At 52.5% G+C, this 14248-nt stretch overlaps 5 protein-coding genes across 5 annotated transcripts; 3 read left to right on the forward strand and 2 right to left on the reverse strand.

The window, feature by feature from the left end:
• Nucleotides 1-969: 969 nt before the first annotated feature.
• On the reverse strand, nucleotides 970-3154 carry N0V96_000419 (uncharacterized protein; the record flags this gene model as incomplete). Its single annotated transcript, XM_065755939.1, has 5 exons — nucleotides 970-1209; nucleotides 1308-1478; nucleotides 1645-3007; nucleotides 3058-3097; nucleotides 3148-3154. The coding sequence occupies 5 exons, from the start codon at nucleotides 3152-3154 to the stop codon at nucleotides 970-972; spliced, it is 1821 nt and encodes a 606-aa protein (XP_065615179.1).
• A 1310-nt stretch (nucleotides 3155-4464) lies between these two features.
• Nucleotides 4465-5624, forward strand: N0V96_000420 (uncharacterized protein; the record flags this gene model as incomplete). Its single annotated transcript, XM_053193485.1, has 2 exons — nucleotides 4465-5026; nucleotides 5080-5624. 2 exons carry the CDS (start codon nucleotides 4465-4467, stop codon nucleotides 5622-5624), a joined length of 1107 nt encoding a protein of 368 aa, XP_053049202.1.
• Nucleotides 5625-6351: 727 nt separating this feature from the next.
• N0V96_000421 (uncharacterized protein) lies at nucleotides 6352-7713 on the forward strand (the record flags this gene model as incomplete). The annotated part of the gene is made up of 2 exons (XM_065755940.1): nucleotides 6352-7021; nucleotides 7154-7713. The coding sequence occupies 2 exons, from the start codon at nucleotides 6352-6354 to the stop codon at nucleotides 7711-7713; spliced, it is 1230 nt and encodes a 409-aa protein (XP_065615180.1).
• A 339-nt stretch (nucleotides 7714-8052) lies between these two features.
• MNN4_1 (mannosyltransferase) lies at nucleotides 8053-9025 on the reverse strand (the record flags this gene model as incomplete). Its single annotated transcript, XM_053193483.1, has 2 exons — nucleotides 8053-8665; nucleotides 8874-9025. The coding sequence occupies 2 exons, from the start codon at nucleotides 9023-9025 to the stop codon at nucleotides 8053-8055; spliced, it is 765 nt and encodes a 254-aa protein (XP_053049200.1).
• A 3673-nt stretch (nucleotides 9026-12698) lies between these two features.
• On the forward strand, nucleotides 12699-13919 carry N0V96_000423 (uncharacterized protein; the record flags this gene model as incomplete). Its single annotated transcript, XM_053193482.1, has 4 exons — nucleotides 12699-12713; nucleotides 12775-12859; nucleotides 12915-13183; nucleotides 13251-13919. The coding sequence occupies 4 exons, from the start codon at nucleotides 12699-12701 to the stop codon at nucleotides 13917-13919; spliced, it is 1038 nt and encodes a 345-aa protein (XP_053049199.1).
• Nucleotides 13920-14248: the final 329 nt, after the last annotated feature.

The following is a 14248-nucleotide window of genomic DNA, read 5'->3' on the forward strand; positions in this document are numbered from 1 at the left end:
ACACACTTGCACAGTTACCTCACGGTTCAGTCCTTTGCAGGGTGGAAGTTACCGGGTGGCCGACCGCCACATTGCGGAGAGTGGGAACAACAGACACACGGACCCGGGGACGCCTACCAGTATGCACCAAAAGTGACAAAAAAAACCATAACACGGCCACCCCGATCTCCAGGGATCCCCAACCAGTCCACGGTGGTATTCCATGGAACTATATGGGGTAGAATGACGGATGTCAATGATGGCTTAGGCTCAACTGTCTCTTGCATTGCAGGCTAATTTACAAGAGTACAGAAAAAGAGAGGTTCTGATAGTTTGGGACGAGGCTGGGGGAGGGCGCCATAGTCATACTCGAATAAGGCTTAGTGACGTCAAAATGGGGAATGGAGACCAACAAGACCAAAATAGTGTCACTTCCAAAGAAAAAGTTCCTCTTGGATTTGAAAAACAGGACAGGGAAAGGGTCCAGACTCTCTTCGGTTTTCTTTGGGGTAATTTGGATTTGCTTTGGCGCTGAGTTTCGTCTTCAATTCAAAAGTAAATGGCGCTCTACACAGCTCTCAAGTAAGACAGCTTTTTCCCTCTTTGGGCCGTCGTGTTATTGGGGAATAGAGTTTGCACCAAAACGGCGTGGTAGTCAACGCCCGCCTATTGGTAAAACCCCCCGTGAAGGGCTGGAAGCTGAAGCAGCTGCTTGTCTTCTTTTGGCTTTTCTTGGCCTGAATTATCATAGTCATCAATTGGGAAGAAGGGGGGCCGAAAGCCGAATCTCCTGGGTATCCCCGGCAAAGGCCACCCGTCGAACCCTCCCTCCTTGCCTCTTCCCCCAAAGCCCAAGCTTTGCTTGCCCCAAGCATCGTACATGAACGCCAAACCCGTCGTGAAGATCAGATATGACGTGGGCAAATACACCACATCGCGATCGCTTTGGCGATTTGTTGCCTCTCTTCCGGTCTCTCTGCTGCGTCTCGTCTATCGACCCTCTAGAGCTACGGCAGCTCGTTCAAGGAACGCGTTGAAATCCTTGACCTGCTTCAGCGTGCCCCCTGTATCGCTGCGCGTACACGCCTGGTCTGTAATTCTAGATATCAAAATCTCGAGGTTCGCCAACTCTGCCGTCTTCTTCTCGGCCGGGCTCAACTCGGGGGCCGCGCGACCGCGCTCCACGGCAAGATCAATGTCATGCATCTGCGAAGATAGGCTCAATTGGTTCTGTGGGCACACACAACACAACGGGCGGTTAGAAAGAGCTCATAAGGCTGAGTTAAGGTGTGTGGTGTTGCCTTTCGGGGCAGGGTGTGTGACATTACCAGTGCTTCTTCCGTCACCCTCTCGTGCTTAATCCTGACGGCATCTTTCCGGAGCGCCACCTGGTCTCGCTCGGCTCGGATGCGCATGATTTCGTCCCGAAGAGTGATCCTCTCTTTCTGGACACTGCGTACTCGCTTGCGCAAGCTGTGGAGCGTGTCAAGGAGAATGGTCTGAATTTTTTTTTTGAGTCAGCACGGTGGCAACCACCCAGCCTCGGGATGCGGATCTACCCACATGTTGGAGGAGCCGCGTCCTCAGTTCGTCCTGATACGCCTCCAGAGCCCGTTGCTGCACGCGATGCTCTCTCTTGGTGGATGCGTCTTGGGCATTACGCACTCCCTCCTTCAGGGTTTCTATGCTAGTCTCGATAATCTCGTCGCACATATGGGTCAACACGTCGACCGTGTTCACACCGCCGCGCCCGGCGAAAGGGATATCCATAGCGAGCACGTCCGCTTCGTCGCCGCCTTCAGCCACTTGCACATGTTTCGTGAAGCGCTGCACGGGGATGGATACAGCCTCATCCACTCCATCTGATCCAGACTTCTTCCTGCGCTTCGGTGCAGCTTTGGGTGAGGCGTCCTTTGCCGTGGAGGCCGCCTTGCTTTTGGAGGCGGCCTTGGGTCTGCCTTGCTTCTGCTTCGCTGGGCTCTTGTGAGCTTGTTTCCGTCGCTTCTTTGGCACGGGCTCTTCTTGTTCCTCCTCAGCTATCGTAGAGTCTGGTTCCGGGGATGATCTTCGTGGACTCGTGCGCGGTCGCTTCCGACCCAGTTGTTGAGCTGCTTCCTTCGCGCCCACTTCCTCTGCCAAGCTTTCATTGTGATCCTGTTCCTGCTGTAGCACTTCGTCAACGATCGCGTCCAGCTCCGGTCCCAGTATCGATTCGGTTTGGGAATTGTTTGCTGTTGCTCGTTCTGATACGTCGACAGGTACTTCTGATGCTTCTTGTTCCGCTTCCTCTGGCTCTGCTTCACCCCGATATGAAAGCTCGGGAGACCTTGTCCTAGAGACAGAGTTTGTTGTCCGATCCGGAGAGAGCTCATCCAGGTCTTCGTTGGCAGAAGCAGCCGAATTGCGACTCCCCCGAGAGCTGAGTGTGGACCTGCGAGTGCTGGTCGTGTTCCGTCGCACTTTGCGCTCCAAAGGAGACGATATTGGAACTGTCTCTGTCGCGTTTTCTCCCGGGGAAAGGGCTTCTTGTAACCTAGCGCTCGACGCGACAGCACTGCTTGTTGTAATCCTCCGCCGTCTCCCACTGCCCGGCGCATCTGCAGGACTCTCCTCCACCTCGGTGTTATCTGCTGTCATCCTCCTCGATACTGGTGAGACGAACGACGCTGATGGTGCAGGTCTCGGTGGCGGCAAAGGCTCGACCGACTCCGGGTCGTCAGCTTCGGCAACAGCATCGGGACTCGCTGCGGGCTGCGGAACCGCGGCTTGGGCGGATTCGGTAGAGGTTTCTTCTTGGAGTTCGTAGACATCGGGCTTTCCCGGTGATTTCTGCGTCTGGCTCACATTGTTCGCCTCTGCGATACCAGGTCGCGCTGTTTCGCTGTCTAATCTGCGCCGCTTGGCAGATGTGTTCGGGGTCGGTGTCGGTCGGGGCGGCGGTCTCTCGGGGCTAGTTTGGGTTTCGATTTCGGTTGTGAGGTCGTCGCCAAAGTCCAATTGAAATGAAACATCCTCAATCTGGCCATGCCTTCACATGGCGGTTAGACAGAAAGCGTTGAAGGGGCCGGAATCGCTTACCCAGCTCCTCGCATGCGCTGTTGCATGCGCTCCCCTCGTGCTGTTGAAGGTCAGCATCTCTCGTTGGTGGGGCTCTGCGATGGGACTCACTGGTCATGACTGCGGACTAGGACGAGTTCGCAAGGGCAAATGAGACCCCCGAATTATTCGTTTGCAAAAAGATGTATCATTGAGGAAGAAGGAGACGTCAATGTGTGACTACTGTGCTTTGGAGCGCATACTTGAACGAGCTCAGGCCGATCTCTACTCCGTACACAGCAGACTGAGGGGCGGCGCGTCTACTAAAGTACTGGCCAGGCGTGTCGCGCGACCACCCTTTACACAAGACACCCCTGCAGGTCGATAAATGGCCCGTGCACAAGCAACATCCAGACTTGGAAATTCACACATGATGCTCTCCATTAACCAGTGCTCTGTTACTGCTTGAGGATGAAAAGGTACATTGATATTGAAAGGCAATCAAGTAGACATTCGCCTGCTAGTAGTATCTACTAGTTCCGAGCCCTTCATTCAGTCAGAAGCAGAGATTCATTTCTTGGTCAGCTGGTAAATTGAGGGATGATGAATGCGTTGTACTTGCTCCCTCAATTGCATTGTCAACTGCACGCCCACATACCCTCCCTTCTTCCCACTCAAAGGGTTGCATTACATATCAAGTTTGAATTAATAGCAGCTGGACTACTCGAGGCCAGTCTACTTCTCAAGTCCGATGTTTGCCTTTGCCGTAGCTCCTACCAGCCAGGCCAAGGAAAGGCTCTGGACTCAAAAACTTCTACACTACTTCAGCAAGATTCGATCATGACATAAGTCGGCAGACTTTCCTGAATAATCTCCTTACTTGTACTCGTATTCCCACTGTTACATGTAAGTCTGAAAAGTCCTCATTTGCCAGTCTTGCCTTCTGGCAGATACCATCATCATCATACCTGCCCTCGACATCAATATTGCGACATACAGCTCCTTCTCGGTCGCCAAATTTAGCCACAGGGAACTCAAGGTATTTGATGAGAAAGCAGGATATTTTGCCTTTTTTCAACTCTCCCAAGTTTCAACTTCGTAACTTGACCTTCGACCTACCAATGCAAGAGCAGCCTCCGTCATTCAGACTCGGGCAACAGCAACCTCGCTTCTTAGCTCCCTCCGGTTGATCGTTACTGTCTTGAAAGGGGGGGCCTACCTTCCCATACATCTCATTCACTCTTCCTCAATCTTTTCAAGAATTCACTCAATTATCTTTTCTGTCATTGTGAAGACATAAAATCACTCAATTTCCGACATTACATCTTCAACCTAGATTCCGAAAATATCAAGCGCAGTGCCACCGTCTCCAACCTGGTATCGTCTAAATCGTTTCTTAACGACTTGAATCTCTTAAGAAACACCATCGTTCAGCAGAACTATTCCAAAATGGCTGACGTTGAGATGGCAGACGAGTCCATCGTTGAGCTGCACCCCTCCTGGGATGTTGCTCTCGTTGTTGCTCACGACAACACACAGAAGAAATTCCTTGTCTCCTCCCATATTCTGAAAGTCGCATCCAAATCCTTCAACTCTCTTCTTGCTTCCAAGTTTGAGGAAGGCGCCAAGACCCAACCCGATTCGAAGCCCGATATTCTCTTGCACCATGACAACCCCGACGCCATGGAGATCATCCTTTCCATTCTACACTACAAGCACCGAGACGAGTGGTACAGCCTCAGTGCCAAGATGATTGCAGTCTTGGCCGTGCACCTGGACAAATACGACTGCTCTGCGTCTCTCAGACTGTGGGTGAATCACTGGCTCATCAACTTTGGGCAGGTGGAGCATGGGGACGTTGGCTACCTCTTGGCAGCGACCGCCTACCTTGGTGAGTCGGCAAAGTTCCAGAAGATGACAAGATCTGCTATCCTGTATCTTCCAATGAATTTTGACTTCAATGCTTGGTCTGAAGACGAAGTTGTGTCTGCCTTGCCGGACAATGTCATTCGTGAGTTTGCTAAGATGAATAGGCTGAAAAACACTTTGACTAATAGGTCCCAGGCAACATTGCTCGCAAGATGAAATCGGTCAAGCGACGTCTGTACGCTCTCTTGCAGGAAACTATCATCGACCTTGGACGGAACGAATCCGAGATTGGCCTGATGGACACTTCCCGCTGCAGCAAGTGTCTCCGCATCTACAAGAGAAACCACAACATGCGTTGCCCCAACTGCCCGCCTACCAGTGGCCAGCAGTCCGAAGTGGGTGACTTTCCGGTCGTCTGTTCTCCCGAGACTCGAGTAGCTGAGTGCACACGCTTCTTCACAAAGTACCAGCTGTACCCGAACGAAAAGGCATGGCGCGAGGGTACCATTGCCGACATCGCCCGCCGTTTCAACAAGATCAGGGAAACGAGCACCCACCGGTGCGACTTTGACCAGAGGTGCCCTTTGAAGAAGCGGTTGGGCGAGCTGAACGACGCCGCGGTCGAGGTGGTTGACGGCATCCGGGGCTGGAAGCTGAAGCTTTCTACCATGGATGATGATGTTGTCAAGGCTGACGGCGTGGACGAGCCCAGTAAGGATTTGAAGTGCGAAGGCAAGTAAAGTGGGCGGGCAGATGATTTTGGCGAATCTCAAGCGGTAAGTTGGTTAGTTGGTGATATTGGCTTCCAGAAAACGGCGATAATTGGGCAACGAAAGCACTTTGGCTTCAGATCATATTTTTCAGATTAGTTTAAGAAGCACCGTTTATATAATTCTACTCAGCAAGACTTTGAGGATCAATATCATTTTCCTGGCCTTCCGTATTGGTTGACTTGTATAGAACCGTTCGACACTTTTGCGTTTGGATAAGCACGCAAACTAGTAAAGGAAGCATCAACGAACCCTCTTGATACTTCCTATCATACTCAAATTTTCGATCAAACTTTGTGAGTCAACGAAAAAAAATGCCTTACCCATTCTCATTCGGGACTCAGGTGGTGACTCTTCCCCTTGGTATGGCCAGGCAGGTCATACCCCCATTAAAATGCTATGGTGCTGGCAGTTGCCTTCTGGATGGACAGCCCAAAGGAAAGCAAGAGACAGAGCACCTACTGCTGTGGAAGCTTCTCATATAATACCCGAACTTTTCGAGTCAACTTCCTTCTAAACCTCTCCATTCTCTCTGCCTCATCTCGCCGATCCCATCTCCATTTGCTGGCCCGAGCTACTTTGATAGTTCAGCAAAACTATCACGGCCTTTTCTGCTGCGTTATCGCTTATACGTGTCGCTACTGACGGCGAAAATCAAGGATCTGAGAAGATGGTCGACAACACACAACCAACCGGGATGGAAACCCAGACAGACTATGGGCAGCATCAGGTCCATGGAGTACAGCCTTTGGGGGGCGTTCCTCAGTACCCGGACTTCCAGCAACTGAAGCACTTCACTGAGCAGTCCGAAGCCATTTTCCCAAATGGAGACTTATACGTCATTCTCCTCGACTCTCAAAACACAATGCTTGCTGGCTTCCGTGTATCCTCCCAGATCTGTCGGGCTTCTTCGACAGAATTTGCGAAGTGGATCGACGGAGGGCTCAGCACCCATGACGATTGCAAGGTCATCTTAATTCGTCTCTTCCCTGGGTCATGGAGAATCGATAGGCAAGCCCTCCGCTGCATACTTTCGGTCTTGCACCTCGCCAACAAAGACCAATACATGAAACTCGACGTCGAAGAGCTTCTTCGAGTCTCGGAAACCAACCTTCTCTTGAAGTGCAACGACGCGCTCGCGCCGTGGATCGGCATCTGGTGCCCGAAAGCCCTCCAGATCATTCTCCATGGCGAACAGCCATCCGTTGTGAAGCTTGGAATGCTTTTAAAGTCAGCGGATAACTTTGAGGCCAAAGACGAACTCGTCAAGCTGAGGCAGTTTGCTATTCGCAATCTTCCGATACATTTCCGACAAATCTGGGCCAGAAACCCACCGCTCATGACTCTACAAAACTGCAAATCTCTCGGTAAGGGTGACGGAGTTACACTTTTGTTGGTCCCCGTTATCTCTCCCCCGTTTCCGCGATTTTCTGCGCCATGGCAACTCGATAGAAGCTAGTATGTGTCGAATGCATGAAGCTAACACGATCCAACTCTAGATGGACTCCAGTTTGAGGTCAACGACCGACTAGTACGAGCTTGCTCGCATATTTGGTCTTTCAAGGGCATCCTGGACACCCATAGCGAAGGATATATCACCGCCCGATGGCTCTATCTCAGCTGCGGACGGCGACACCAGTCCAACGCCAAGGCCTGCCGCATCTGTGACAACAAAACACTGTACGATAATGTCTGTACAAAAAATTCTCGAGTCGGCGAGTACTTCAGAATCCTCGCGCTCCAGAAGCTGTGGCCCACCGATATTTTGGCACCGGACAATGCCACTCTTTCGACAATTTCTCAGCGCGTCAACAGTTTGACGAGTTGCATCCCGCATAATTGTAGCGGCGGTTCCAAATGCCCCCTGGTTGTCCACCTCAGCGCTCTACAAGGTCATTTGAAGCGAACCATGGATGATTGTGCTCGGAGCAACATTTCGGTAAACCCGGGGAGGCACGACAATGTGACTGTGACCATGACCGATATCAGGAAGATCGGCATTGTGGAAGGTGGCGGTGATATCGCGGAGGTGGTGGTCGAGGATCTTGACGAGGACTAGGTCTGAGACATGAGGAGCATTTTATTATGGACAGCGAGCATGCAGAAACAGGTTTGGGTTGAAGCGAAAATTGGCATTTTTCTTATTGAAATCAGAGCTTTGGGTATTCCCTAACGCCACAAATGAAGGCCGATCAGTTTTAATGGGGGACACCTTGTCCGAAAGTTTGACACAAACGCCTGAGCCCTTACACATATCCGTGAAACTTGTACAATCACCTACTGCTTCATACCTCAGAGTTCATCGGTGGGAACCCATTCCATCTTGCTGTCAACAAACTTATGGCTACAGAGCAACGTTAGTATTCAGCGGGTGCAATGGGTGTGGCTGTTTGATGACCTACTTCATGAACTCCTGATTTGTCAAAGCCTTCTCCCCATACTCGGAGATAAGCATCTCTTTGTACTTGTACGGGATCTTGGCCTTGACACCCTCAAAAGTGGTATCGAGCAAGGGATACAGGAACGTATCGCGGAACTCGTGGCCATTCTTGGTCGCCAACACGCCATCGCCCTCCGGGTGATCCTCAACATAGCGAACGGCAGTAATATCGATAAACAGCCCATTATCCATATCGATCCAGCGTGCGTCAATGACGTTGTCCTCGTCAAAGCTGTCCTGCCCCCGGCGGACGTAGTTGGGGTTCACCTCGAGCTGGAAGTAGCGGCCCTGCGGGACGGACGGGTACTTGTAGTACCAGGTGGTCATGTTGTAGTAGGCGGCGAGGAAGTTGATGCCGTTCTCGGTGACTTGCACGTCGGCGTCCGAGTCCCAGGGGAGCGTCTGTTTGTTCCACCACCAGCCGAGGAGGGAGCCGTGCATGAGCCAGGTCTGGACGCCGAGGTCGCGGAGGGTGGCGAGGTAGGTCTGGATCAGGACCTGGACTGCCTCGCGCTGGGCTGTTGCGTTGAGTGGTTTTGTGGCGAAGCGGGCGTCGTAGTGGATTGAGAAGCTGGGGGATGGGTGTTAGTTTACCGTTTGAGACTATGTCGCTGATGAAGGTGTTGGTGTAGGTGTTGGTGATCTTCGTGGGATGGTTTATTAGAGTTTCGGGAAGACGCTTGGTCGCTTCTTTCATCTCATCTCATCCCACATCTCATCGTCGCCAAGATATCGAAAAAGAGGCATAAAATCCGTATGAGAAGCATCTGATGACTTACTCTGATTCTTGAAAGTATTTGGGTGCCTTGCCTCGCGATTCCTTGCGCTCTTCCACATCCAGGGTTGAGGCTGAAGTCTTGTCTTGGATCGGTGTGGCTTGCGCGATGGTGAGACCAACGACGATCGTTGAAAGGAGGCGTCCGATTTGCATTTTGGCTGGATTTTCCGCTGTTTTACTGTGGCTGATATCGACTTTTTGAAACTCAAACTTTGTGCGACTTTGGCTTTGTGTGGTATTTGGGAGAAATATGAGTCTGTGAGAGCTCCGGAAGTTGCGTTCGTTCAATTCCTTCTCACTTCTTGTTCGTCTTGTCAAAACGTCATCGACGGTGCGTTGCGGTGCGGCGATAGGCAAGCAAGCCTGGACAGGGAGTAAGAGCGCTTGGTTCCTTCTTCCCCCAAAGCTCCTGCAGTATGAGAGATTCCGATATTACGGCGAGGTTGTCGAAAGTCGAGAGACGTCCAGGTGCAAGCCAAGGAAACCTTTGATAAAGCAAGCTTGACAGATAGGTACACCAATCACTTCTTCCATCGGAGGAACAGCCTAAGAGGAGAGAGGGGGGGGACTGCACTGGTTTTATCTATCTCTACCTATGGAGATACGCATATGCATTCCTTCCCATCTTCCCCCCATAATCCCGTAGTGTACACTATGTAGTGTACGTACGACCCAATCCGCCGAAGAACCCGATGCGTGCTCCCGGTTACCCATCCATCGACGGGACGGGGTGAGAGAGAGGGGCGAAGGCGCCAGACCGGGGGTGTGTTCAGTTCCAAGGGCCGAAGCAACATCTTAGTAAAGAAAAGCACGCGTAAGACCCCCCAAAACCTGATGTGATCAACAAGCTTAGCCTCTCCGGATTTGAACGCAAGTTGCAAGCCCCCAACGGCGCGGGCGGTATTGCGGCAGAGACTCTCTCAAAAACCCATGTTCCCTTCCAATCCCAGTTCACCCCACATGTACCTACGTACGCGCCGGCACTGCGACAACCGCACAAACGGCCGGACCAACACAGCAAGCCCTGGCTGTCATACGGGCAATACATAGCAGGGCAGACGAGCAGACGGAAGCATCAGCGATGGGCGTTTGGTGGGCCGACATACCCGCCATTGATGGCCCGGGGTGAGCTTGCGCCGCCTTAGACAGGGTTGAAATGCTCACTCAGGCATGGGTGTGGGATGTTCCCTTTGACGTGACGGTGTAGGTCCGTAGCAGTGTCTCTGTTGGTGCTTTTTTTTTCGGCTGGGCCGCGTCATATTGTGCCCCCCATTTCTCCCACGGTGCCGTTTGGCGCTGCCGTGTGTCCCGCACCTCTTCCCGCACTAAAGATATCGCGGACGGACCGGCATTGGGTGGCCCTTGCATACGTTGGGTTGCTTTTTTGGAATGGGAATACCTATGGTGCTATGGCGATGCCTACTGCCGCCCACATCCCGAAGGAGGGAGCGACCCCACGCAGCGTTAACAATGTGCTTACGACGTCTTTCTACGTTTTTTTTTCTGCGCGCGGCGCAATGCTGTGGAATTTTAATGAGGCTCAAGCGGGCCCAAGGGGGATGCTGCTCCGATTGCTTTTTGGCTTCAATCTTTGTCCCCGTTTGGCTCATTTAGGGGACTGCTGGAAATGTACATGGGACGTGATGGGGCTTTGTGTTTTTTGCGCTCGGGTGGCCGCGTTTGTTGTCTCATCGTCGCCGGAAGCCGCTCGACTTGATTGTCATTGTAGAGTGTCATTCAACGCGGTGAGATGCGTGGCCTGGTCATTGGTCATTGCGTTTCATTTCATCATAACAAGTAACATGTGGGATATCAGTAGTGTTGTGGCCGATTCGAACTATACAGTTTCGGTGAAGGGTCGAGAATGAGTTCATACTACTCTAATGCAATGCTGTCTGGGCTCAACATCTTGACTTGTCTGTGAAGTAAAAAAAAATACAAGCGGAGCTATCCTCACGGATATAAATGATGGTAGAAAAGACTATATTCCAGGAATTAAGCTTGTCAGTAGAGGATGGCTGGCTCCCTAGTTCCCGAGATACGATATAGCTTGGGTCGATATCGAGGGGAAAAACCCATCGGTTGCGCCGAGTTCAAAAGATGGTAATATCAAAGTTCATGCTCAAAGTCACCTTGGGCCATACCAAAGTTGCGGTACTGACTTATGCAGCACATAGTGTGGAGCAAATATGATCGTCGACTTCTCATCTTTTAGCACCTTACCCAGCTTCATCATCGTAGCTTCTGATTTGACAATTGAGCAAACCCGTTTGAATTCTTGGCCTACGCGGCCGGTCCGTTGATGACTAGCGCCGTGAACAGCTGCGCAACCCGGTCGGCCTAAGAAAGCACGGCCGGCCAGACTTTGCACGAATATCCGTAGACTGGCGCGGAAGCAAGCGAGACAAGGGTCCCCGCCAAAAACAACAGCGCCGAGCCTGTGCACTGACGACTCTGCAATACAACACCATCCTGCTAGATGCCCGTGAGATCGACTCTGCGGGAAGAGGACTCCGCTCGCGCTACCATATAGACCGACCCAAGCCAGCGGGTAGGGCAAGGCAAAAAGATGGCAGCCTCCAACTATGTCACCAGGCAATACGCCTCTGAAGCTTTTGTTGAAAGCTGTGGCGCAATCCCCTTCGACTTGTCCAAAGACCCGGCAAGGGTCTGCCTGCTCCATTACCTATCCACAGACGAATGGCTTTTGGCCAAGGGCAGACGCAATTACGGCGAGTCGAGGCACGAGGCAGCCTTACGGGAGGTGCTCGAGGAGACGGGCTTCCGGTGCCGACTTCTGCCTGTTGATATGGCCACGCGGGCGACGGCACCGGATGACGATGCGAATGTCCCAGATCAAGCAGCCGCGCGTCGAGGAATCACGGAGCCGTTTATGGTGACGATGCGAGACGTTGACGGAGGGTCTGGAGTGAAACTCATCTGGTGGTATGTTGCGACTCTCAAGGAGGGAGAGGGATCAGAGGTGGGCGGTGGGGAGGCTCAGTTTAGTGCGAGTTTCTTTAGTCTTGATGAAGCTGTTCAGAGACTGACCTTCGAAGACGATCGAAACGTTTTGAGGAAGGCCATTTAACTCGTCAAACAAACAGCTCTTGAATCATAGGCAGTCAAAATCGGTCAATAAGCAGCATCGTCTACCTTGCTCATGCCCCCCGCCTGAAGATGCATTTCTCAATTGGGCATGGCCTTTGCAATACGCGCAGCAGCGCAGGTGATGCCGGGGCAATATCCACCCTTTCTTCAATGGCGCTATCCCTCAGGTGGGGGTTACATAAGCGACCCTGTCAAACACAAGCCAATAGCAACACTTCCTGACAGGACAACGTGGCTGGGGGCCTGGGGCTGTCGTCACCTTTCCCCAGCACGGATAAGGCTCAGGCTCGAGCTGATAAGGCCAGCTGGTGCAGGTGCAGCTGGGGGGCGCAACTGCGTGACTGCCCGCGCGGCCGTAAGAGCTGAATCTGGAAACTGACAGGAGGGCACCTCGAGCTTCGTAACCTTCCCGCACTTTCAACTTTGGAGATAGCTTCATTCCTCGGCTTGTTATACCTTCGCACCATTCCATCGCCGAGCTTCGTTTCAAACGGATCCGGCCTCTCCATCGGAGCTTCATCCGATTCTATTCTCTCTCTCCTACCGTGGGCAGCTTGCCGGCCTTCGTGTGATGTGAAACGGAGCTGCCGTTCCCTTTTCCCGTCCGTTCTTGTTTGCGTGTCGCAATCGCATTCCCCGAGTCCCTCCCGCCAACCACATCACAACATCTCCACACATCGGAATACGCTGGAAGATCGACTTCCCATCCGACACCATGACTGCGTGGAACGTACGTGCTGCGTCGAATTAGATACGCGATTCCCGAGGCAGTCCGCTAACTAGCTGGCCAGGTATTCCGTTTCATGGGAGACATCTCCCATCTCCTCTCAAAATGCATCCTGATGATCGCGATACATCGCAACAGGAGTGCTGAAGGTATGCTACCCGAGATTCCAATATGAATGCCTGTTGACTGATGGTTTCTGCGCAGGTGTCTCCCTCATCACCCAAGGCCTGTACGCCTTGGTCTTCTGCACGCGCTACCTCGACATCTTCTCCGAACAATCAGCATGGAACTTCATCTTTAAGATATTCTACATTTCGTCATCCTTCTACATCATTGGTGCCATGCAGTGGATCTTCCCCCGCACCAGAGAACGCGAGCTCTCGTGGAAGGTCGGCGCCGGCGTCTTCGGTCTCTCGCTTGTTTTGTCTCCCTTTGCCATGCTCATCTTTGAGAGCTACTGGAGCTTCCGCGTCGTAAGTCTAACCTCGCAAGAAAGTCTCGTCACCGCTGGCAGTACAGCTGCTAACGTTATACCAATAGTGGCTCTGGGACTTTAGCCAGATCCTCGAATCCATCTGCGTCCTGCCCCAGCTGCTCCTGCTTCGCCAGACCACCGTTCCGACCGTCATCGACTCCTTCTACCTTGTCACCCTTGGCTCGTACCGTGGACTATACCTGATCGGATGGATCACGCGTGAGCTCGATATCAACGACAAGGCGCCGAACACGGTCTCTGTCATCTTCGGCATTATCCAGACGGCGCTGTATGTCGACTTCGCCTGGGTATACTACACTCGCCAGCGCGTCAAGCTCCGCAACGGTGGCATTGTTGATGCCGACGACCTACGTAGAGGCTGGTTGCTCAACAGAATCTTCGGAAAGCGTATCGATGCCCACTCTGACGACGAGGAGAGCGCCCCTGCTCTTGGCGACGATGATGGCCAGGGCCGCCGCGGTGGTGGACGGCCCAAGTGGGGTGCCCGTGGCATCTCAGTCAGCGCAGACGAGGGTGTTCTGGATACCGACCGGGACAACCAGCGCCGGGATGAGGAGCTTGAGGAAGGGGTCATTGACCCCGATGCCAAGATGCAGGATCCCGACGAGCTCGCCCGTGTGCTGGATGACGATGATGACGATGATACGAACAAGGCGTCCGGAAGCAATGGCACACCTGCTGGAATCGACAACGGTTCTGAGTGGCGCAACTAGCCCTCGGGTCACATACCTGTCCCGTTGCTCGAACCCGGCGGCCTGAATATCTACATCCCTCGACTAGCTGCGTCCCGTGAGGGCTCGGCTTCACACACTGATGTCTCGAAGAAGGCTGTCTAACGCTGAGTGGACACGAGGCCACTGAAGCGGGAAACGTCGTGCTAGCAGAAATATTTGTAGTAAACAGCGTACGAGGGCCACAAAGAGACGGTCTTCAAAGCGGAGTTTTTGGACATGGTTCTCTTTTGAGGGTATAAAATTGTTGTACGTTTTACGAGAGAATCAATACACAGTGACTTTTCATGATGTATGCAGTTCCCATTGAT

This window comes from Colletotrichum fioriniae, assembly GCF_027942845.1.
Source record: "Colletotrichum fioriniae strain IMI 355084 chromosome Unknown scaffold_1, whole genome shotgun sequence".
Classification (NCBI taxonomy): domain Eukaryota; kingdom Fungi; phylum Ascomycota; class Sordariomycetes; order Glomerellales; family Glomerellaceae; genus Colletotrichum; species Colletotrichum fioriniae.